Here is a 23,759-nt window from a genome sequence, read left to right on the forward strand (position 1 = left end):
CTGCAGGACTGCAGCAATAAAACTCATAAATGTAGTCTCACACAGACACATCTTTTCTTATGGATCCCTCCAAAACTGCTGTGCAACTTAGCTAAGCAGGGGGTGCAAGATAATAAAAGGTCAGTGTTTTCATTTGTGTCACAGGCTGTTAATTCAGCTTTAAGTAATGCAAGCTGTCATACTTGTTGTGATTTAGTGTGATGGTCAAAGTAAAGGTCAATTTAGGCACAAATTGACAGGCTGCTGGAGGTGTTATATCACAATCTCTGCCCCTGGTCCGTGTTTCATCATTATTTGATTGTATATTCAGAGCATATTAGCCCAGGTGTTGATTGTGTTGATTATGAAAGCTATTTTGACTTTAAACAGCTACAGCTGAAACTGCAATTATTCGGCCTCCTCTGACAATCAGGTTTATTAGCAAAACATTCAAACAAGCATCTGTTAGCAATAAACTTAAAGAAGAACAATTTCAGGATAAACACAGCTAACATTGCAATTGGCCTCTCCAAATTAATTAAGAAGTGACACTTTTAATAACTTCTGCTGTCTGCAAATACTTTAACCCCTTCAGGACAAGCTTCTTTACCCCTCTGCTGTTATGACCCGCAGCAAATTTGATTCAAATCTTTTTTCACTAAATATTTCCATCATACTGCTGCAAAGAAGAGTCACCTCTGAGCTCCCTCTGACCATTCATAAATTGGAAATGGACATGGTGAGTTTAAATAAAAAACCTAATATGGCAGTGCTGGACGACAGGAGGTGTAGCACAGCATCAGCATCACCGCTAATCATGAAAATCTGCATCTCAAGTCTTCTCGTTCTTTGCAAAACAGTCATGGTGGACAAACTCAGAGTAGTGATTCTGTTTTTGGCTGAGCAAAGGTTTCAAATTGAAATCATATTTTTCTGGCCGCTAGCTGGTTGCACAATCCACGGGTCACCTTCAGCTATCTGATTTGACTCAGATAACAAACAGGTCCCTTTTGTCTGGTGTTTTCCCCCAGTTCCTAAAAACAGTAATTATCAAACCACTTTTGAAAAAGAACAATTTGGACAAATTCCCACTGCAGAACTACAGGCCCATCTCAAATCTTCCCTTTATCAGTAAGATCATTGAAAAAGCTCTGTTTCAACAATTAAACACCTTCGTAACAATGACCAGCCGCTTTGATGTTTTCCAGTCAGGTTTTCGTGCTCACCACAGTAGAGAGACCGCTCTTATCAAGGTGTTTAATGACATTCATATAAATACTGACTGTGGAAGAACCACCGTGCTGGTTCTATTGGACCTTAGTGCAGCATTTGATACTGTCGATCACTCCATTCTGTTAGAGCGCCTGGAAAACTGGGTCGGTCTTTCTGGTACAGCACTTGACTGGTTTAAATCCTACTTTAAGGACAGGGACTTTTTTGTGTCAGTAGATAACTTTACATCAGAGATGACACAAATCACATGTGGGGTTCCCCAAGGGTCCATCCTGGGTCCTCTCCTCTTCAATATCTACATGCTCCCTCTAGCTCAGATCATAAAAAACAACAACATCAGCTACCATAACTATGCAGACGACACACAGCTCTACATCACCATGTCACCAGGTGACTATGAACCAGTTCAGGCACTGAGTAAATGCCTAGAAGAAATCAATGCCTGGATGTGCCAACATTTTCTATAGTTGAATAAAAACAAAACTGAAGTAATAATTTTTGGACCAAAAGAGGAGAGACCAGAAGTTAACACACAGCTTCAGCTGCTTCAGCTAGAAACAAATGATCAGGGCTGAAACCTGGGAGTAGTAATGGACTCAGACCTGAACCTCCAAAAGCATCTAAAGACAATTACAACGTCAGCCTTCTACCACCTGAAGAATATTTCCAGGATTAAAAGACTAATGTCTCAGCAGGATCTGGAAAAACTAATCCATGCGTTTATTTATAGTAGAATTGATTACTGCAATAGTGTTTTCACAGGTCAGCCTAAAAAGTGAATCAGACAGCTGCAGCTGATCCAGAACGCTGCTGCCCGCGTCCTCACTAAGACCAAGAAAGTAGAGCACATCACCCCAGTTCAAAATAAATCACAGATTTAATTTCAGTGTATCAACCTTCCAGACCATTCAGGTCTTCTGGCACGGGAAACCAAGGAGCCTAGAACCAGAACCAAACATGGAGAAGCAGCATTTAGTTTATGTTTGTTGTCCAACTGTTTTAAAATAATTAATATTTGCTGTTAGTTTCCATTTTTCTACATTTTATTCCAACTTGCTTTTATTCTGTTTTTATTTTCCTATATTTTAATCAGGTGAAGCACTGTGCTTTGCCTTTGTACTAAAATGTGCTATACAAATACATTTTATTTGCCTTGCCGTGCCTTCATTTGGTCAGAACAAGCAAGGTAGCCCTTGAGATTCACTGGGGCACCGCTTCACTATCTTCAGCCACCTCTATCTCTGATCCACAGCTGTGAAAAGCTCCCATTTTGACACATTGCTTCGCAAACAAAATTCCAAAACCTCTTTGGCTTATTTATAAAGTTGTGAACAAAGTTCACGGGTGGGTTTACTTATGTTTTTGCGACAGTAGTTGTGTACGTCTTGGACTTCAGTGTTTAGTATCCCCTTTACCAGGGAAACAGAAACCTCAGTGGCTGCTGCTACTAAGTCTTGCTGCAGGTTGGACAGTCAGCTGATGGGTTTTGACCACCTTCCTGGCTGGCAGGGTGGTAGTAGCTGCTGATTGTTTGTCTGTCTGCCTCGTCCAGCTGCTGTAATCAATAGTCCTTTAACTTCAAAGTCCTCAACTATGCTTTCAGCTGTATCTTTAGGAACATTTAAGCTTCTTTGCTTTTATGTGTCGGCTCTGCTCTGCTCTTTTCTTTTTTGGGCCGGCTGGCTGTTTGCCTCTCTGCTCCACTCTGCTAATTAGAGTGAGCAGATACGCCTGTCTTTCTCCTAATCACCTGCATTCATTCCACCTGTGATATATACCTGCCTCTCACAGCCAGTCTCTGCCAGATTGTTGAGAGCCATTGTGTGTGAGCAGCTGTCCAGCGCCCAGAGTTTGCATCACTGGTTCCCTGACCCATTGCGTGTGTTGTGAGTTTCCTGTTTCACCTTGCCCACGATTGGACACCTCATCCGCTCTCAGATTCTGAACAAAATTTTGACTTTTTTTGACCGCGATTCCTGCCCTACCCTTTGGCTCTATCTGCTGCTTGCTGCCTGCCTTCTCCGTGCATGACCCTGGGGTGTCTCACAGACCTACTCTCCAACTTATTCAATTCAATTCAATTCAATTCAATTTTATTTATATAGTGCCAATTCATGAAATATGTCATCTCAAGGCACTTTCCAAAGTCAAATTCAATCAGATTATACAGATTAGGTCCGATTATACAGATTGGTCAAAAAATCTAAGGGAACCCAGTTGATTGCATCAAGTCTCTACAAGCAGCATTCACTCCTCCTGAAAGAGCGTAGAGCCACAGGGAGAGTCGTCTGCATTGTCCATGGATTTGCAGCAATCCCTCATACCGAGCATGCATGAAGCGACGGAAGGACATTCAGCCCGTCACCACAACCTGCTGTCAGCACTGACTGTCCCCTGCTCAGCTCTCGACTCTTATCTTCTAGCATGAACGTTTTTGTTTATTTGTTTTATTTTTAATAAACCTTTTAAGCTCAACACTGTGTCTGGCTGAATTATGGAGTTCTCTGTCTGGTACATTACCATTTGCACCTTTTTTGTGCTGATAGAATAGCATTTAAAGACAACACGGTTAAATATATTCACAGATTTATAAATGATGACTTTTAGCTGACCGTATCTTATCTTGAATAACCAAAAATCATTCCTTTACATATTCATCATTCAGTACTACCTTGACCATCAATCTTTTTTTACTTTTACAAGTTTGACTGCAAGTCAAAAATGGAAGGTTAAAGGTCAATGTTTACTTTCACTTTGCACTTGGTGCAGACCATGCAGTGCCATTAAGAATTCATTGCCTTTATTTATTATTGATTTGCATTGCTTCTTCTACCTGACCCAATGCCTTGCAATTGTATTCTGTTTTTTTTTCCACTTTAGAACCACAAATGTAATGTTTCATCATGACTCAATGTGCCAGATCAACACAAACAAGTAGCGGAAAATGATGCATCATTTTAAAAATGTTTAAATCTCAAACGTGTGCTGTCGCAACATGCATGCTCAGTATGAGGGATTGCTGCAAAGCCATCGAAAAGACAGACGACTGTCCACCGTGGCTTTATGCTCTTTGAGGAGGAATGAATGCTGCTTTGACTGAGCTGACTTTTTAAAGTGCTTTGAGGTGGCATGTGTTGTGAATTGGTACTATATGAATAAAATTGAACTGAAATATTTGGCCGTAATTACTGTGGGAAGGTTTTGCAGACTTTGTACAACTGGGGACTATTTGGCCCAACCTTCTCGGCTAAATAGGCGGTGCTTAGGCAGATCAGAAGGACAGCATCTATGAGAATTCATTTATAAGTCTTTCCAAAGATTTTCAACTGGCTTTACATGATCATGATGTTATCTGGGCCTTTGCAACACATGCGTTTCCCTTGTCTGAATGTTTGTAGCTTTTGTCTTCCTGGAATTTTAATCTCCAACCAAGGCCCAGTCCTCTACAGCCTCTAACAGCTTTTCTTTAAGGATTTTCCTGGATTTCTTTTCTCTTCCCTTGAACTCTGACCAGCTTCCCTGTTCCTGCTAAAGAAAAGCCCCATAGCGTGACTCTGCCACCACCATGTTTCAACATGGGCGTAATAATAATCCTGGAGTATGTGCAGTGTTAGTTTCATGATGCATGCATGGAGGCATATAGGTCCAAAAGATACAATTTCTCTCAACTGAGATTCGGACCTCTGTAGCTCCTTCAGAGTTACCCTGGCCTTCTTGGCTGCTTCCCTGATTAATACTCTAATTCTCCTGCCTATCATTTTAGGTGGTAGCCATATGTTGGCATTTTTGCCGTTGGTTCATACTCTTTCCACCTTTAGATGATGGATTGGGCAAAGCTATTGGACAGATATTCAGATCTTTGAATACAGTTTTAAAAGCTTCTCCTCAACTTCCTCCCTGACCTTCCTGCTGGGTTCTTTGCTTTTCTCTAACAATCTGAGTGCTTCACACAACAGCAGAGTTTATAATGAGCTTAGATTAGACACAGGCAGACTTTGTTTGCTAATTAGGTGACTTTTGAAGGCTGGACTGGATTTTATTTAGGGTTATCAGAGTAAATGGCAAATCATCCCATTTGTATTTTTTTAAATTCTTTAAAACCATGCATCCATTTCCTTTCATGCCGTGCTTATACTCTACGTTATGTTGGTCTGTCACATAATAGCTCAATAATGTTTGTGGTTGTGAGAAAAGCTCAGCTTGCAGATATAGATATGTGTGTGTACAAGCTATTTACCATTTACATACTGTGGTATGTGTTAAAGGAGTTTATCTTTGTAGTGCAAAAGTTTGGGTCTACTGCTGGTCTGACAATCTATAAGGTGCTCATCTGCTAAATTTAAGCTGTCTGCCTGGACACTCCATCATAACTGGAGGGGTGTGTTAGCCATGGTTGACTTTCTGAATGATTCTCTTGTCTGCACAAAGGAACAATGGAGCTCCACCTGAGGGATCATTGAGTTCCTAGTCACATCTTTGATCACATCTCTGATAACTCAGTTTGGTCGTCCAGCCAGTTCCAGGCAAGGGTCCTGTTGGCTTCAAACATCTTCCATTTCCAAATCATAGAGACTACAGTGTTTTTCAGGATGTTCAGTGCTGCTGAAATGTGCTTGTATCCTACCTCAGATTTGTGCTTTGACACAATCCAGTCTCAGAGCTCTACAGATTTGACCACATTGTTCCTTCATCACTCTTTATATAGAAAGATGTTCCATTCCCAATCATATTCTGACAACTACATTTACCACATGTGGACTCTCTTCAGGTTCCAGAAACATCTGGAGATGATCAATGGAACTCAGATGAGTTAAACGGCAAAGGGTGTGAATATTGTACTTATGTACATGTAACTTTGTTGATAAATTTAAAGAAAATCAAACAAACATTGTTTTTGGTATACTCTGTCATCATTGGGTTTTGTGTAGAATTTCAAGGAAAAGGATTAATTTGGACCTAGGCTATAACAGAAAATGCTGGAAAAATGAGGAAAAAGGGAGGCACAGTGAAAACGTTCTGCTTGCACTATAGTACATGGTGCAGCCTGCGTGTACTGAGGTCATCGCTTATAAAAAGAAAGCACCAGCGCAGCCGGTGACAATCAGTAGTAGGGGAAAAGCATTAGAACACTATTTTGCTGTTTCCAGATTTTAATTGGTGCAAATGATTCATTTCACTCATTAAACGATGACATTGTGGATTCCTGGCTCTCACGTTGTAGTTCAGCTTTTATACACAATAACCAGCAAGAGGGAAATGATATTACCTCTAACTGGCTATGTGTGGCAAACAGGAGCCAGTGACGGTGTATGAACTGGTGGTAAAAATTGTTTATCTCCTCTACTGCCGTTACACGGAAACATTCAGACACGCATTACTGGAGAAAGGGAAGACTTTTTTTTTTTTTTTACCAATGAAGAAAGTGAATTCTTTCTGGAAGAACAGTCTGTTAACAGGGCTGAGCAAGGCCAGTGGCTTCATGGACTCTGCTGTTCTCTAATAATAATGATGGTGTTTTAATAATGCAACATCTATTTATTATTAACACCTGCAATGCACCCACCCACCCACACACACACACACACACACACACACACACACACACACACACACACACACACACACACACACACACCATCATTAATCCAATACATGTTGACCTTTGTATAAACATGTACATCTGTCCCTGCCATGAATGCACAAGAAGGCCTGTCACCTTCTGCCTTATCTTCAGCACGCTGCGACACATTCACACAGCCACGACTCTGGGAAGCTGCTCCCTGAATTAGCGTTACAAAGGCTTTGAGGCACATCCCGGCTAAATTAGATTTCCACCTCGGAGAGCCAGCTAAAGAAAGGATTGTTTTGACAGGGGCAATAGTTTGTCTGAACATATAGTTTGCAATTGGATTACATTCAGTGGGACAATATTACTGTTCAGTTTACATTCATTCAGTTTACATTCTCCAGATATTGGCTAATGGAGAGTTTTCTTCCGTAACTTACTAGAGGAAATTCTGATCTCAAGCTTCTGTGAAGCTCTGACCGGCTTAGACTGATTTTAAACAGTTCCAGTTTCTCCTTTACAAATTTTCAAATGATTTTGCTTTTCAGAATCGCTGCTATGACCCATCCTTTTATATTTAAATGAGTTTAAATTTGTTCTTGACAAAGAGGAATCACTGTAAAACAGTTTTTCTAAAGCTCTTTTCCAATTGTGACCCCTGGAGCCATCTCTTCCCTGTAGGGGTATTATGAGAATAAAAAAAAAAGAAGAACAACACCAGTTCAAGGCTTCACAGTGACACAACCGGCAGCACTGTTGCTTTGCAGCAAGAAGGTTTTGGGTTCAAATCCTGGCATGGGGCTCTATCTGCATGGAGTCTATGTTCTCCATGTTCATGTGTGGGTTCTCTCCAGGTACTCCAGCTTCCTTCCACGGTCCAAAAACATGACTGTTTGGTCATTTATTTGACCCTAAAATGACCCTTGCATGGTTGTTTGTCTTGCCCTGTGATGGACTGGCAACCTTTCTAGGATGTAGACCACATATCTTGCCCAATGACTGCTGGAGATAGCACTCCCACTACCCTGTGTGGATCGTATAGACGATGACTTCACCAGCTAATTTTAAAAAGTTAAAGCTGCAGTAAGTAACTTTTGTATACATGTATGTTTGACATATTGTTTGAAGCTGTCACTATGGCCTGACATTGGGACGGATCATCTGTGAATAAAACCAAGTTCATCCGGCTCCTCCCAATGGTCCAAATGCCGTTTGCAGAGAGACATCGCTCCCGGACAGAACCAGGAGGAATGTCTGTCTCTGATTGGTTGTAAGCAGGGTCAATCACCTTTGTGTACACTCTGCTCCCACCCCTCCCCTGCACAGCGCTCCCGTCATTCTAGCTGAAGATTGCCGGTGGGTTATGGCTGTATGGAGAAATGGTGGAGAAACAACTCGCTTTACAGGAAAACTGCCAATTTCTTGAGTGGCTCCCGCTCAGAAAACAAAGACTAATAAACATTGGAGCAGCCTCTGCTGTGAGGGAAGAGCTGTAGAGGGAGGTGGCTCCATAGCTCAGTGGTTAGAGCACTGGTCTTGTAAACCAGGGGTCGTGAGTTCAATCCTCACTGGGGCCTATGCAGATTAAGACTTTAAGGTGACAGGTGGCATGGTGCTTGTGTTCTGGGTTGCTCCCTGGGAACTCTACAGTGGCATCCAACTGCCCCCCGAGGGGATGGGTTAAAAGCAGGGAGCAAATTTAATCGGAATGAATGATCAGTAAAACACTGATTGTTATCTTTGACTGGATGAAAATCCTGTTGAGATATATTTTACTGAAATTAAAAAAACAGGGGAAATGTCAAAGGTATATACTGTATATATCCAGAACTCTCCTCTGGCTCCGCTATAATGAGCTGATTCCTCTCACCGGCTATATCTGCTTCTGAGGAGCAATTAGCCTGACTGCTCCTTCACTAACACCTATTGCCAGATTTTTGAAAGCCTTAGCATGAGTAAATGTCCAGCGTTCTTCCTTACCTGCCTTGCCTTGCATCTGACCACGTTCTCGTTTTTGGATTCTCCTTTCTTCTCTTGCCCCTGTTGGACTTCTCATTGGCTTCTGATATCTGGACCTCGACAAGTGCCTGACTCTTGAATTTCGCCTCAAGTCTAACCCCTGGATTTGTATTTCTGCCTCTGGTACCTTGTGCACGAACCTCGCTCAGATCACAGATTGTCACAGATTGTCACAGATTGTCAAATTTCTGGTCCCATCACTAGAGCTGAACCCAAAGCTGACTGTTTTACTCCCCATCTTACAGGCAAACACGTCAACCCTTCCATGACTGTCAGCCTCTGGATCCAAACAGAACCACGGTAACAACTGACCAGAACCATTGCTAACTTCCTGGATTCTGAGAAGTTGTTCCTGTGAGTGCACTCAGCTGCTCCCTGTTTAACCACTGGAGAAACGCTTCAAAAAATCTGTGTAGGACTGAATATTTGCGACCTCTTAGAAAAACATTTGTTTAGTCTTATTCTGTTATGCGGTATTAAGATCTGATTCTGTCTACATCGCAAGAATCACTCAGACATTCATGAATCACAGCCAGGCTATCTGGTGGGCTAAATGCATTAATATGTAGCCTAAACTAAATATTATTCTATCTGCATAGATTCTGTGTAACCTAGTTAAAACAATGGATTTATCTGAAGTTTAGAAGTATAATTGCCACCTTAGGGTTGGTTAATATATGCCTGGACAGTTTTCAGAACTTAATCACAAAACTTGTGCATTGGATCAAGGAGACTATTCCTGATCTGGCTGACGATGAGGAGTACTGTTGAGGACACCTCCATAAAGAAAAGGAGAACATTGGATGAAGGCACGCAGCAACATTTGGCACTGAAGATACGCTGCTTGGTCTGATCTGAATCAGATTGTCAGTCAGATTAAATCAGGTTGTTAGAATGCTGACCATTTTACATAATGGTCCTGACTGAAATCTATATAGTTATATTAGGATGTGAATAGTTACGGTATAGCACTTGAATATGTCACGTAAAACTGCTAGTACTGTTATTATATATTTGATTGGCTACATTTATAAAAATTAAAACAGAGCTGGAGAGCTCCTTCCATGAGAGACAATTGAATCCTGGGTGCATAAAGGAGCGTTGTCACACATCCTTCCTCCCTGCTGATAGACGTTACAATAATCACTGGTCCCAAAAGGCTCATTAAGTATTTACATCACTGCTGTTGGTTGGACAGTTTTTAAATTTGTCTGCAAAAAAAAAAATCTACATCCTTGCATAGGTAGATGACGCTATTATGAGCCAAGTCAAGGAGAGGCTTTCTTTCACCAAGCATCTTGTCAGTGCCACTCTTTTGCAAGGAGACTCGTTCCAACAACCCAGCAGTAACCACACCAGTGACAACATCTCAGAGGTACTTCTTCACTTTAAAAAGGATAAAAACCTTCCTTATAGACACCACGGCACAAGATCGACTCAATGCTCTGGCTATGCTCTTGACATATGACTGACATGACGTGACTGACTAAACTGGCATGGTACAATTGTGATTTCAACACCAGGGTCACTGAGAAACCCTAACCTACTCAGAAAGACAGATGAGCAAAATTCATGTATGTATAATAACTTTCCACCCTATTTACTAATCAATTTCCATGCATTTGTGTATGCAGTTTTGGCATTTTATTTCCCAATTTTATTGTGTTGTTGACTTTTTTAATTAAGTACATTTGTATTGCACTAAATCAATTGACAATGAAAAGAAATGTAGGATGTTTTACTTCAATGTTTGAGTTTACAATGCTAAATCTCTTTTTTTAATGTCAATGTAGCTCCATATATTTGTATGTATAGATGTCCATTGTGTGTGCTACTTTTTTAATATATACAAATTTCATCTAGTCTTGATTTCTCTGTGTCTTATCACATCAGCCCCACTAAGAATATTGTTCACCAGCCACCACTTCCCTAACCAGAGATTTTAGAGAAAAAGTGAATACTTAAAGAGAGTTTTTTTGTACCTCTGTTTCTGGGTGGCTTCAGATCAGGAAAATATCGTCTGCATATGAATGAAAGAGTATTACAGAGTGCCACGAAAAATAAATAGAAGGAGAGCAAAATAAAGGTCTGTGTTTCTGACCTTCTGTACAGTCATCAGAATCAGTGTAAACATTTCCTCTTTTCTGCTTGGATCTGAAACATTTTAGGATTCATTTGCACATTGATAATAATGGGTTAGTGTGGGGGTCTTGGGGGTGGTGGTGGTGATGGTGGTGGTGGTGGTGGGGGGGCTTAAGTGTGAAAGTTACATTAGACAGGTGCGTTTGAACTGATGGGAATTTAGATAAGAGAAATGCTTTTATAGCATTCTTTAAAAGTGTGGAGATGGGTCCATTAATGCACCTGAACAAGCAAATGCAAACAAGAAACCATCTGTACAAAAACATCAGTAAAAAAAGGTGTGCTATATAAACAGGCTCCTCATAGATGCCCATAAAACATCATAAATACCTAAACCACGGCTTGCTGTGCTAACGGTTGATGAAGGAGTTACAGTATGATTGCAGCTTGCCTGCACAGCAAAGGCTGGTTGTTACAAAAGCAGTACTAAGTTTCCAATTCAAGCAGTAAAAAAAAAAAAAACAACACACTGAGTTGTGCTGTCGCATAACCCTCAGAGTCACCTTTGCTCACTTCTCAAAAGCCTTTTACTGTGACGTTCAGAACATATTTATCCACGTAGTTGTGCAACCATTGTCGTACTGGAACAAGTTTCAACCATGTAGTTGTGAAGTAGTTGAATTTGAAGATAGATTTTCTTGTCTTTTCATTTTTTCACCAAACATTGAGCAGCAGATTCAACTTTTTCTGCTCCACTTATCTGGGACGAACTCCCAGAAAACCGTAAAAGTACTGAAACCCTGAGTTTCTTTAACTCAAAGTTAAAATTTCACCTATTTAGAATCGCCTCTGGCTATACTATTTAAACTATTTATTGAAAGATCATTAGTTTAAGCTTGTAGTCCATCTTTTCCTTACCTGGTTTTATCATGCCACTGCAATGCACTTTTGTATATGTCTATGTTTTTCTTTCCTTATGTTCTTTTCATGTAAAACACTTTGAACTGTCCCGTTACTGTAATGCGCTATACAAATAAAATTGCCTTGCCTTTAAGCAGGAGAGTGTAAACAGCAGCTCTTTAGCAGATTTCTTTTAGCCTTATCCTTATGTTACACAATAACCCTTCCTCTTCACTTCTTTGCATTTCCTTCATCACCTACTGTTCATTAAATACAGAAAGATTTTCTCAGCTTCAATCTAAGTGAAATCACTGAATTTACAGATAATCTTTATTTCTGAGGTCCATTTCTCATTCATCAAACCTCAGCCTCATTCAGCTGATAATTTAACACACACATACAAACCGATGCTGTCGGCACTCATTGGATCACTCCTTAAATGAACAGGAAACATCAAATATTAATTGTGCATTAAATATGAAACACTGTCCTAACTGGGCCAATGGAACTAAATGATTTTCTATAATTTTTATTGCATGTTAGTGTCACTGTGTGCCCGGCAAAGTCATACGGTACTAATGTAGTACTGTATCCAAACCAAGATTAGAATATCCGCAGTCTGCTCAGCAGCGTTTCTGAGTAGAAATAATAAAGTGCTGGCCCCATTTGCTGGAAACCCTGGTAAATACCAGTTAAAAGCACTGAATTACAAACCGGTCTTTGAAGAACAAATGTCTGTTCAAAGCATCTTTGTTTTAAATAATTGTTACATGGTTCCCAAGTCTCATTTGCATAATCATTTATAATTTTTAAGCACATATGTAAAAGACTGAGGCCCTCCTTCTAACGATGAACCTTTTCACAGACTCACCCAGTATTGCCAGCACAGTGTTGTCTTTGAGCACCTCCATGGAGCCTGAGCAGACAAAGTAGATGGCCTGCAGGGCGTCCCCCTGCCGGATGAGGAACTCTCCAGGAGCGCAGAAGGAGGTCTTGATGATGAGGGAGAGGGAGCGCAGGCATCCCCTGCTGGCTGACTCGAACAGTGGCAGCTGCAGCAACTCCTTGTTCAGGTGCATGGCAATGTCGGCCCGCAGCTCATCTGGGAAGTCCTTCAGCAGCTGTAGAGCCAAGAAAAATCACATTCCTGAGCTGCACTTTCTAAAGATTTGTACAGAAGTTTTAGCTTTAAGCGGTTTTTCTACACAGTCTTGTAACAAAAACGTATTAAACCATATTAAGTTGGGAGAAAACAGAGCTGCTTAACCCAATTATACATGCAGGAGAGTTGCTATAAAAACTAGAATGAATTTTGCAACAAGCTCGGAGGTTAGAGACAACAGACTGAATAAAACCTGTTATTAAAAAAAACAGCAACAAAAAACCCCCCCAAAAAAAACACAGTTTTGTATGAGCTCTGTCACGAAAAAGTTCCTGGAAGAAAAATCTCTACTCACAAAACCCATCTGTGGGATTAAGCTCAGAGGTCTAATAACAGTAATAGTTATCCTCAAGGTTTTAATTAAATTAATATATCCACAGGCAACAAATGAATCTGTCCACTTTTCTTGAAAAGCATATGTGCGAGTAACTGAAGTTTCAGCCCTTATATCCAGTCAGTTGTTCCTAAGTGTACCTTCATTTTTGGAAGGGCAATCCTCATTTTTATTTGGATATAAAGCATAGATATAAAAACCACACTATATTTAATGTGAGTCAGAGATGAAAAGTCCAGTTTTTATTTTGCTGTCACATTTTACTTTTAAAGGCAATATCTCTTCAATCCATATTTCTTCTAGCTTTTACTAACCTTTAGGAAAAGTAAATGACCCCCCTTTCCGTTAAATCATGAATTAATTTTGACTGAACATGTTTTTAGATTCAGTTTTACCAGCCAGACCTGTGGCTGATTACTGCTAGAAATGTATAAACAAGAAATCACTTTTCTGTACACCCATCTGGAATAATCCTGACTTTCCACACTGGAGGAGTAAAGGTATTGAATACCTGTAACATGTATTTTGAAGGAACTGAGTTTATCTCTGTTAACAATTATCTCTCTGTGCCCTCCATCCACCTCAACATCATGGGTGGCAGAGCTGTTTCCTATTCTGCCCCCAATCAGCCTCCTCCTGACATCCGCAATGTTGACTCCCTCCCCCATTTTAAAAGTAAAACTTGCTTTCTATTCTCTGTTTATTCTCTGTCTATTCTCTACTCTCTCTTTATTTTGTTGTTTTAGATTATTGATGCTTTGTTGTTGTATTGCCAATTGTTTGGTTTCAATTCTTTACAGTGTTATGAAAGGCATTTTTTTCAAATAAAGGGCATTATTATTATTAATTATTAAATGTACAATGGTGTTAAGAAAAACAAATTCTTAGAATATCAACAAATTAAATATTTAATAAAGAATACATTTTGGCTCAATAAAGGTGGCTTACAAACACCATCACGTGTATTAGTTCCTTGATCTCAACCTCCAGAAATTATTGTCTAAATTATACAGGACATTGTCTAAGCTAGATGATTTGATTTCTCTTCCGATAATGAAATGGAAGGTGGTCTAAGATATGCTTAAGAACTTCTAAAATGACTTGAAACCCAAATTTACAACTAATGCAATACAAAATCCTTCATAGAGTACACTATACAGGTCAACGGTTGTGCAGGATGGGTTTTGCACAATCTAATACCTGCAATGTTTTCATGACACACATATGTAGCCGTATGGTGCACTTGAGGCTAAGGGGAACTTGACCAGCTTGTATGGGCACCTCTGGGTTTGTGAGGTGGGCTCTGGTTGGCTGGCTTGTTTGAATTGTGTCGGTCCCGTCTTAGGATGGATGGGTTTGGAGATTGCTGGGGTGGGGAGTGGGGGTAGTGGTATGGACCAGGTTTGCCAAGGTTAGAGCAGTGTTTGGCTCTGGTCTTGGTTTATGGCTCGGGGGGTCTGCTCTCCCCCAGCATGGTTAAGGGGATCACCTCCTGGGTCTGGGGGCTGGCAGAGTGATATAACAGAGAGTGGGGACACTCCCATAAACTTCTATAGAAAGAATAGAATATGGAAGTCATATGGATCATGCAGCTGAAGATGGTTCCAGAAAGTGATAGTTCCAGCATTGAATGCAGTTCGTTTTCGGTGTTCTGGAGTCATTTTCTCTGGTAAATTGGTGAAATTACAATATTTATGGGGTTAGCGTTAGCATTAGCTGACTGCTCTGTACTAAAATAGGTCACTGGTGTGCTTTGGCCCACTCCTAGTGGCTGCTTCGCGGGGCCTTGACCCACTGGCTCTGAGGCTCTGCTGAGGGGTGGCTCCTCACAACAACTATCGAGCATTTTTCTTATGGACAAACCTTACATATACAAGCACACTCTCTCAAACACAGGTGTTTAGATCCAGGTTCTTACAGATACACTTATATACAGGTGAACCCTATAGTTGTCATGGTTGAGTTTTGGTTCGACTTTATTTTTCTGTTATTTTTATTTTTCATCTCATGTGAGTTTGGTTTGACTTTATTTATTGTTGGTTTTCATTGTCATCAGTTATTTTCTGTCATCTTCACTTCACCTCCTCTGCAGTTAGTCACACCTGTCAGCCACTAATTAGCCAGACTCACTTCACCTGCCAGCCTCCCTTCTTAAGCCTCACTCTGCTGTCACTCCTTGCCGGTCCGTCATCATTCCTCACCTCTCCATGCCAGTCCCCGTTTTTGCCTCGGGAAGATTTGTTTTCTTGTTTAAGTTATGCTAACCTGACTAGCTGCCCTGGAGAAGCTCTGCTCTGTGCCCTGGTGTCTCCTAAGTTATGCTAACCTGACTAGCTGCCCTGGAGAAGCTCAGCTCTGTGCCCTGGTGACTGCAACGAACTGCTAACCTGTTGTGGCTACGGGGCCTGCTAGCCGAGCAGTAATGAGCATTCCCAGCTGCCTGGAAAATCGTGACTCTTTTTTTACTCCGGGCCGTCAGCTCCTGCCATCACCTTCACTCCGGTTCTGTGTTACCTGCTCCTCTGGCCTCATCAAACCTCCATCATCAACCTTGCAATAAAGACTCTCAATTTTAGTCCTGTGTGTGTGGTTCTGAGTTCATCCGTAGACAAATCGTGACAATAGTTATCTTTGGCAACCACTAAATACATCTTGTAATGAATAACTGTGTATTTTTCAGTGATGTTAACAAAGGCGCTGGTTGCTTGTACGTGTGATACATTTTCTGTTTGTCTTCTTGTTCTTTCTGTCTCTCTTTCTGCAGGTGTAGAAGCAGACTCCGAGGATGTTATCTCAGACTTCTTTGTTTCCTCTGCTCTGTTTTTTACATGCAAATGCTTCTGATTTGGACCATTGCAATTTATGTAAAGCACTCTGAGAATGTTTGCAATATGACTATTATCAATATCAATACAAATATTGAATATACAATATATGCATTGAACGGAATTGCTGATGTAGTAAAATTAATGATTTCTGATAATACTTGGTTAAGTTATATACCCAGACAGCATCTGGGTGCACTTTTCTGAAAGTGGACTGAGTGCTTGTCTTTGCTCATTTTTTCAGCGTGTGCTGTTGTGAATATTCACACTAATTATTATGCTCTTCATTTACTTGGTTAATTAATTAATGCTTTCTGGATATGAACCAAATCTGATTATGTTGCATGGGATCTTGATATGAGAATGAGAATAAAATTATCTCTAAATGGAATGGAAGACAGGCGTCAGCTCAGCTGTAAAACAAATAGCTTAAAAGTAGGGCTGCATGAAATGAGGAAAATCAAACTGTTATATGATTACTGATATCTATGATAATTATCCAACATTCTTCCCACTGTGTTCTTACTTTTTCTTTATTACAATATCCCCACCACTCTTTTTGAATTTTATTATCATGGCCACAAAAAAACATACATTACTTGTGCAGACTGAGAGCAGTGGATGTCTTTCCAACAGGCCCACAATATTATTGTCAGTTTCCATGCATAATACAATCATGCTAAATATTATTTCCAAGCAGTCCTTACTGATTATGAAATCACACAGATATTGCAATGATGATTGCAATTTGGTATATTGTACAGCTCTATTGAAATGGAGGCTTATATAAGGATGTTTTGGGCCTGGTGTATTTTTCTGAAACATCTCACAGACATATTAGTAGAAACTGCTAGTCATCGTTTTGACAAAGGGCATATCTATCGTTTAAGGTAAGCAGGGTAATAAAATGAGTGTTAAATTTACCTCACCGACGTCTATCCCGTTGTTGACCGACCAGGTGGTCTGAAAACATTCCAGCATGCGCTGCTCCAAGGCTTTGGGCAGCCGGTGGACCCTGATGAAGTCCTTCAGGTCCTTGGTACGGGTGTGGTAGAGGGAGCGGCGGGAATACATCCTCTGGATGATGGCGGTCACGTTACCAAACACCACTGCATGCATCAGCGCTGCAGACAGAGGAAAGTGTCCTGTATAACTCAGCCGGTTGAAGGGCTGTTGTTTGAATGGAACCCAGATGAACTGGAGGTTTCCACAAACCCAGAGAACATTAAAAAAAACCCCATAGAAGAAAGGAACTTTTCTGCTTTACAACCACATTATACTTGGGTTATTGTTTTTTCAAATGTGTAACTACCACACTTACAGAAAGAAAAACGATTTCAAAGTTCCACAAAGCTCCATTTCTATTCTATGTGATGGATCCTGGTCTTGTGGGGATACTTTCCCAGTGGTCTCTCGGTATGTGTTTGGGTATTGAACTTCAGCGCAACAAATCAACAGCAGTGGAAAAGTTGAGCGAGCTAAAAGTTTCAGAAGCAGAGTCAGATCGCAGGACGTCTACAGTTCACTGACACACACTAATGACTGTCCCCTCAGGCAGAACAACCCATGGCACATTTAGGAAAACTCTAGTTTTAAAATGTCTCTCAGTTACAACACACAGCGCCTCTGGGCAGCAGCTCCCCACTCAGATTTGGACTAATTAATGAAGCGGTAGCTTGTTCTGACAAGCACCCAGTCCGAACTATGATCTGATAGTAGAGGAATGAATGTCGGAAGTACTCTGACTCCTCACTATTGTACAGAGCTTCGGATAAATCTGCATTTGATTAAAAATCCATGTTATGTTAATTAGTGTGACACATCTTAAGTGTAATGTATCAAATAATCTTGTACCACGATATACTGTAATCTTCTAGCGCTTTACCAACTGGAATTTTAGAGCTGAATCAGAATGTCATGAATTATAATTGGACTGTATGTAACTTCAATCACCTGACTGTGTTGGAGTGAATTGTGGTTGAACTGTTCTGGTATAAATGCATTAAAGGATTCATTACCATATACTATACAAAACACACAATATATCAAATTATGTATCAAACAGTGAGACCAGTGGAGCTATAGGATGACCTCATTAGACTATGTTTAACTGGGCATACAGTAAATCAGAACCAGAATATCTGTTGTAAACAGGTGCTGTATTAACAAACTGAGCTGAAATAAACTGAATTAAATGTAACTGAGCACAATCCAGCTGTTATAGAAAAAAAAAATGATTTAATTCAGTTTCAAAAGGAAAGCTTCTCAGTGGAGATGATGATGTTGGAGCTACTTGGTCAGAGAGTATTTGGAGGAACTTATTGTAAGCTAAAGCTGATTGAAGGCTTGCTTTTAACACAGCTGCACACTAAGTCTGATGGTCCGTTGACAATTAGGCTGGGGACTGCCTGTTGATTTTTGATTGGCAGAAGGCTGTGGCTTCTACAGGGATAATTAGGAGGGAAAAAAACTAAACAACATGTTTTATATAACTTCAATATTAGTCCCACAGTTTTCCAATCCAATCCTAATTCATTTAGAAGGCGCTTTAAAAAACAACAACCTTTGAATGGAATGAAGTGCTGAAAAGTGAAAGAATCAGCCAGACAACACAAATAAAAATTGTAGTAGTTGTTTTTTTTCCATAAAAAGGGCAAGTGAAAAAAAGAAACCTTACAGTGGGTTCAACCCTAACCCTAACCCTACCCCAAAAGGTTACTTTATTGTTACGTTACCTTATGCTACACATGTGGTGGATGGAAGGGAAGCTAAAATAATCAAATATATACAGACGGTAGCAGCAGTTAAATGCTCTCTCATATCTTCAGCTCAACCAATCATCTTATGAACAGAGACATAGACTTTATTGCTACTATTTACTTTTTATGCATCAATCACAGCTTTTAATGCCATGTCCTTGTCGTTTAGTCTATGCTCTTTTTACACAGTCCTTTTGGGTTTTTAGTAAAGCTACAAACTCAAGCACAATTTGAGCTTGTAGTAAGTTCGCCCTTTTTTTATCTGCATCAAGAAGACACAGAGATGAAATGTGAGATTTAAGAAAATAATTAAAAAGATGAAGCTGAAAAAACCAATAGCATTCCATGGCTTGAAATCTAAGTTTATAACTTTTTGAAAATGTTCACATGTTCAGCACTATATTTTTTTTTTCAGAAACAGATGCACAGTTAAGTAGGAAGTACTTAAAGTAAGTAAAGTAAATAAAGAGAGAATATCTATATAGCTTGTCAGCAGTATAACAAAAGATGAAACATCATGTTTGCAGCTGGCTTGTTATTGTTTCACACAATGAGCTGAGCGTTTAATGCTGAGAGCTTCACTTTCTGACAGCTCACTCGTACATGCATGCTAAGGTTGCAAATATGATTACCTCCTATAAGCATGGTGCAGATGGAGAAGATCTTCTCTGAATCGGTATTGGCGGACACGTTCCCAAAGCCCACACTGGTCAGGCTGCTCAAAGCAAAGTAGAGGGCCGTCACATAGCTGCTACGGGTTGATGGGCCACCCTTTAAAACCCCTGTCCCCGAAATGTTTCCGTGAACTTGGCTTGAGTTCCAGGTTCCCTGGCCTGTGACCTCTGACCCTGACATGTTCCACTGAGTGCTGTTGGCTGGGAGGCTCACTGTGGTTGGGACCTGTGTCGACAGAGGGGACGGGATGTATGGGGTGCCCAAACGCTTTGCCAGCTCAAAGAGCCAACCTGTGGGCAGACAAGGGGAAAGACACAAAGAATGATAAAAAGTCTTTAAGCTTACTTTGATTTCACAGACATTGTTTTTGAAAAAAAATAAATAGATAAAGTATATTCTGTTCTTTATATTTAATAGTAAAAAGCCACCGGCGAAGGAATTACTAGGATGGCTTATCAAATCAGCTTGAATGCAGTGGATAAAAAATACTTCAATTGACTGAAGATGTGTGCTCTCTCTTGTCTCCATTTTTTTCATCAAATATTCAGTACAGTGCATTGAAAAAGTATGATTATCCCTTGAACCTTTTAAAATTTTGTCACGTTATAATAAGACAATTTAATGTATTTAGTATTTTAGGTGACAGACCAACACAATGTAGTGCATAATTATGAAATCGAAGAAAATTATACATGCCTTTTACAAATTTTTACTTTTTTACTTTTTTTTAACAGGTTTTCTTCCTAGATTGCCCTATATTTAACTTCATATATCTATGTTGAGTGTGAGGTTTCCTCCACATAAACATAGCATTTCAGTTTTGTTAGCGGCCAATTCACAATTAGAATCATCTTAAGGCCCTTTGTAAAAATACTGTACCCAATTTAGTTACAGAAGTGTCTAGTCAGTTCAATGCAGTCATATAGACAGAATCAGAATTCTTTTCCCATGCATTTTCCATTTCAGCCCTAGCTAACCCAATGCAGTCAAGTTCAGCTTATCATTGAAGTTGGTAAAATGTTTCCATGGAAACCCTGCGGCAATCAGCTGTAACCAACTAGGGGATTTAAGATGATGAGGCATACAGAAAAAAACAAAACAAAACCAAAACCAAATGTGGAGCACAGATACAGGAGCACTTTCTTTGTTGATCTATAATACAAAAATTAGTAGTTGACAAAATAATTTCATTTTGGTTTCATCTTAACCTATCACCTTTTTTCAAATGTTTGCCCCCATCTTCTGCATGTTTTGGGACAAATGGCAGGGAGCACTACCATTGCACCATACAGTACTTTTTCAATTTACAGGTGACAGGTTGTTCTGTGAGCTGATTAAAGTCGTTTTAGAACCTTACTTTGGTTACAGTTCTTAGCAATATTTTCCCTGACCACTTCCTTGGTCTTCATGATGCTGTTTGTTCTCTAATGATTTTTTTCAAGCCTCTGAGGCCAGAAACAGAATTGGTGGAGTTAAACTGTGATTAAATTACGCATTAAAGTACTCTGAATAAATTAGACTTATGTGACTTCTGAAGGCAATTGGTTACACTAGATTTACTTTACGGTAACTGATTGAAGGGGGATGAATACAAATAGGCCAAAACACATTTCAGATTTATAATTGTAAAGATTTTGGAAAACATTGTATTCCCTCCACTTCACAATTATGCTTATTTAATGTTTGTCTATCACATAAAATATTGATAAATGTTGATATCTCAGTACTAAGATTTAGTATTATTTTTATTAATAATTTAATTAAAAAAATAAAAATTAATAACAATGCTAGAAGGTTATAATATTGCTAGATATGTCCAGGAAGAATGGTATGAAATATATAAAACCCCCAGATGAAATAACCACACATAATCAGTGCACAGGAAGAAAGGAAGGAAGGATAACATTGCAATTAGAAAGTAAATGAGGGTGTTGTAAAGCCCAGCTGAATCAATGACAGCAGAACCATACAGCATCAGAGGGATGTTCTGATAAGAATTACACACTGCAATCTGGATGAGTCTATTTATTGATCCCTGGCATCCAAATCTTCTGGGAACAAGCTTGCGCGCGGGCTCTCTGGCCAGCCAGCATAAATAAGCAGAAGTGACAATCGAGCTGCAAGCAGATCCCCAGCAGAGCAGCTAAACCATCAACATCAGAGGATTTAACACCTGAGTAGTTTCCTAATTACTCTGTCATTAGTATAACTTAACCTCTGCCAAACTGAACAAATGGGCCTGAATAAAAGTTTGTTTCACATAAACATGTGTGCTGTGGATTACAACATGAAAAATAGATTATCACATTATTGATTTGATTGGAGGACCACATCATTATGTTACTTCCCATCTTATAGCTTATTTTTTAGACTATCAAGCAGGTTTAGATGCTTTATCTGGGCCTGCATATATATAGTGCAATCTGCTTTGTGAATAAAATGCATAAACAAGGGAAATAAAGTTACCAAAGCAGTTACAACAATAGAGTACTTTGGATTCTCTTCTGTGTTTCATCTGCCTCTGTCTATGGTGCTGATTTCTCAGAGTGGAGTGAGCTTTCTCTCTCAGCTGTCCATGGTGCTGAACTCTGGTCTTCCTCGGTGAAGAGCCACTTATTGCTCACAGGTCCAACATGTTCTGACTTCGACTGAGTCACTTATCCGCCCCAGTTGAGGTCAAGCACATTTCTTGTTGGAATTTAACACACACCGTCTCTTTTACACTTCTGTCAGATAAGCACACAGCCAGTCTTTTTACTACATTTGTCCTCAGTTAATTGTCACCTTGCATCTATTAATTATATACTATATATATTCCATGAACTCACTGGTTGCCAGACTTTTAGATTTTTAGTTAGGGGTGGGAAAAAATGCCTAAAATATTCCCATCCCAAACTCTGCCTTGTGTGGCGCGTCCCTACTGAATCTGTGATGATTCGTGGCAGAAAAAAGAAAAACAAAAGGATAAACAGGAACAAATACTTGAAAGTCATTAATTGTCAGATGCAACCTGCCACAGAGACATCATCAACCACCAAATCATATAAACTAGGTTTATTAAACATTAGATCTCTGTCAGGAAAATCCCTTTTAATTAATGACTTTATTATTGACAACAATCTTGATGTTATGTTTTTAACAGAAACATGGTTACATGAATCTAATGAAGCAGCCATTCTGCTGGAGTCGACTCCTCCAAACTACAATTTCCTTTGTGAGAGCAGACAACAAAGGAAAGGTGGAGGAGTAGCAACATTGTTTAATGATTCACTAAAGTGTAAAAAGGTGTTTTTGGGAAAATTTGACTCTTTTGAATATTTGGCTCTCAAGGTAAAGAGCCCGGTACGAACTATGTTTCTGAATGTTTACAGGCCTCCTAAGTCCACATCAAACTTTTTTAAGGATTTTAGTGACCTCTTGTCTGTGATATGCGTTGATTATGACTGTTTAATTATTGTGGGAGACTTCAACTTTCACGTTGACAACCCTGAAGACAGAAGTGCAAAAGAACTGTAAGACACACTTAGAAACTTTGGTTTAACTCAGAATGTTAAACAGCCAACACACAAGCAGGGGCATATTTTAGACTTAATCATCACTAAAGGTCTAAACATTTCACAGGTCAATGTAACTGATGTTGCCTTATCCGATCACTTCTCCGTTACCTTTGAATGTATCATTACCAGTGACTCATTTAGCCAAAGGGACATCGTAAGAAAACGCACCTTTAAGGACAATGCCACTGAAACTTTTATTCAAGCTTACTCTGCTACTTCAACCTTGGGCTGCAACTCAGTAGATGAGCTAGTGGATAACTTTCAGTCTAAAGTCTCAGACATCATTAACTGCATTGCTCCAGTTAAAGTGAAAGTTGTTTCCGGGAAGAAAACAACTGGAAAAATGCTCCAGCAGTTAGAGGTGAAAAAAGGGAATGTCGGAAAGCTGAACGCAGGTGGAGAAAGAACAGACTCCTGGTTCACTATGACATCTATGAAGATAGACTTAACAGATATAACTTACAATTGAAAAATGCAAGAGAATCTTTCTTCTCTGAGATCATTAAGAAAAACATTAATAATGCTCGTGTCTTATTTTCCACAGTCGACAGGTTAACAAATCCTCCTGTGTCCGTGACTTCAGAACTCCACTCCACCAGGGCCTGCAATGAATTTGCAAACTTCTTTACTGAAAAAATCCAAAAGATTAGAGGATCTGTTTGTACATC

The 23,759-nt window shown here is 39.7% G+C and overlaps 1 protein-coding gene and 1 non-coding gene across 4 annotated transcripts in view; one reads left to right on the top strand and one right to left on the bottom strand.

Moving 5' to 3' along the window:
• Window positions 1–23,759, bottom strand: part of kcnh3 (potassium voltage-gated channel, subfamily H (eag-related), member 3) — a 310,900-nt gene that overhangs the window by 19,406 nt on the left and 267,735 nt on the right. For all 3 annotated transcript variants that reach the window (XM_036138836.1, XM_021323493.2, XM_021323492.2), the window contains 3 exons: window positions 19,492–19,824; window positions 17,025–17,224; window positions 12,651–12,900 (listed from right to left, as the gene is read on the bottom strand). In XM_036138836.1, the coding sequence (XP_035994729.1) occupies window positions 12,651–12,900; window positions 17,025–17,224; window positions 19,492–19,824 (783 nt within the window). The remainder of the gene's footprint in view (window positions 1–12,650; window positions 12,901–17,024; window positions 17,225–19,491; window positions 19,825–23,759) is intronic.
• On the top strand, window positions 8,283–8,355 carry trnat-ugu. Its single transcript has one exon. It is a non-coding gene; the product is annotated as a tRNA-Thr (tRNA).

This window comes from Fundulus heteroclitus, chromosome 7 (assembly GCF_011125445.2).
Source record: "Fundulus heteroclitus isolate FHET01 chromosome 7, MU-UCD_Fhet_4.1, whole genome shotgun sequence".
In the NCBI taxonomy this organism is placed as follows: Eukaryota; Metazoa; Chordata; class Actinopteri; order Cyprinodontiformes; family Fundulidae; genus Fundulus; species Fundulus heteroclitus.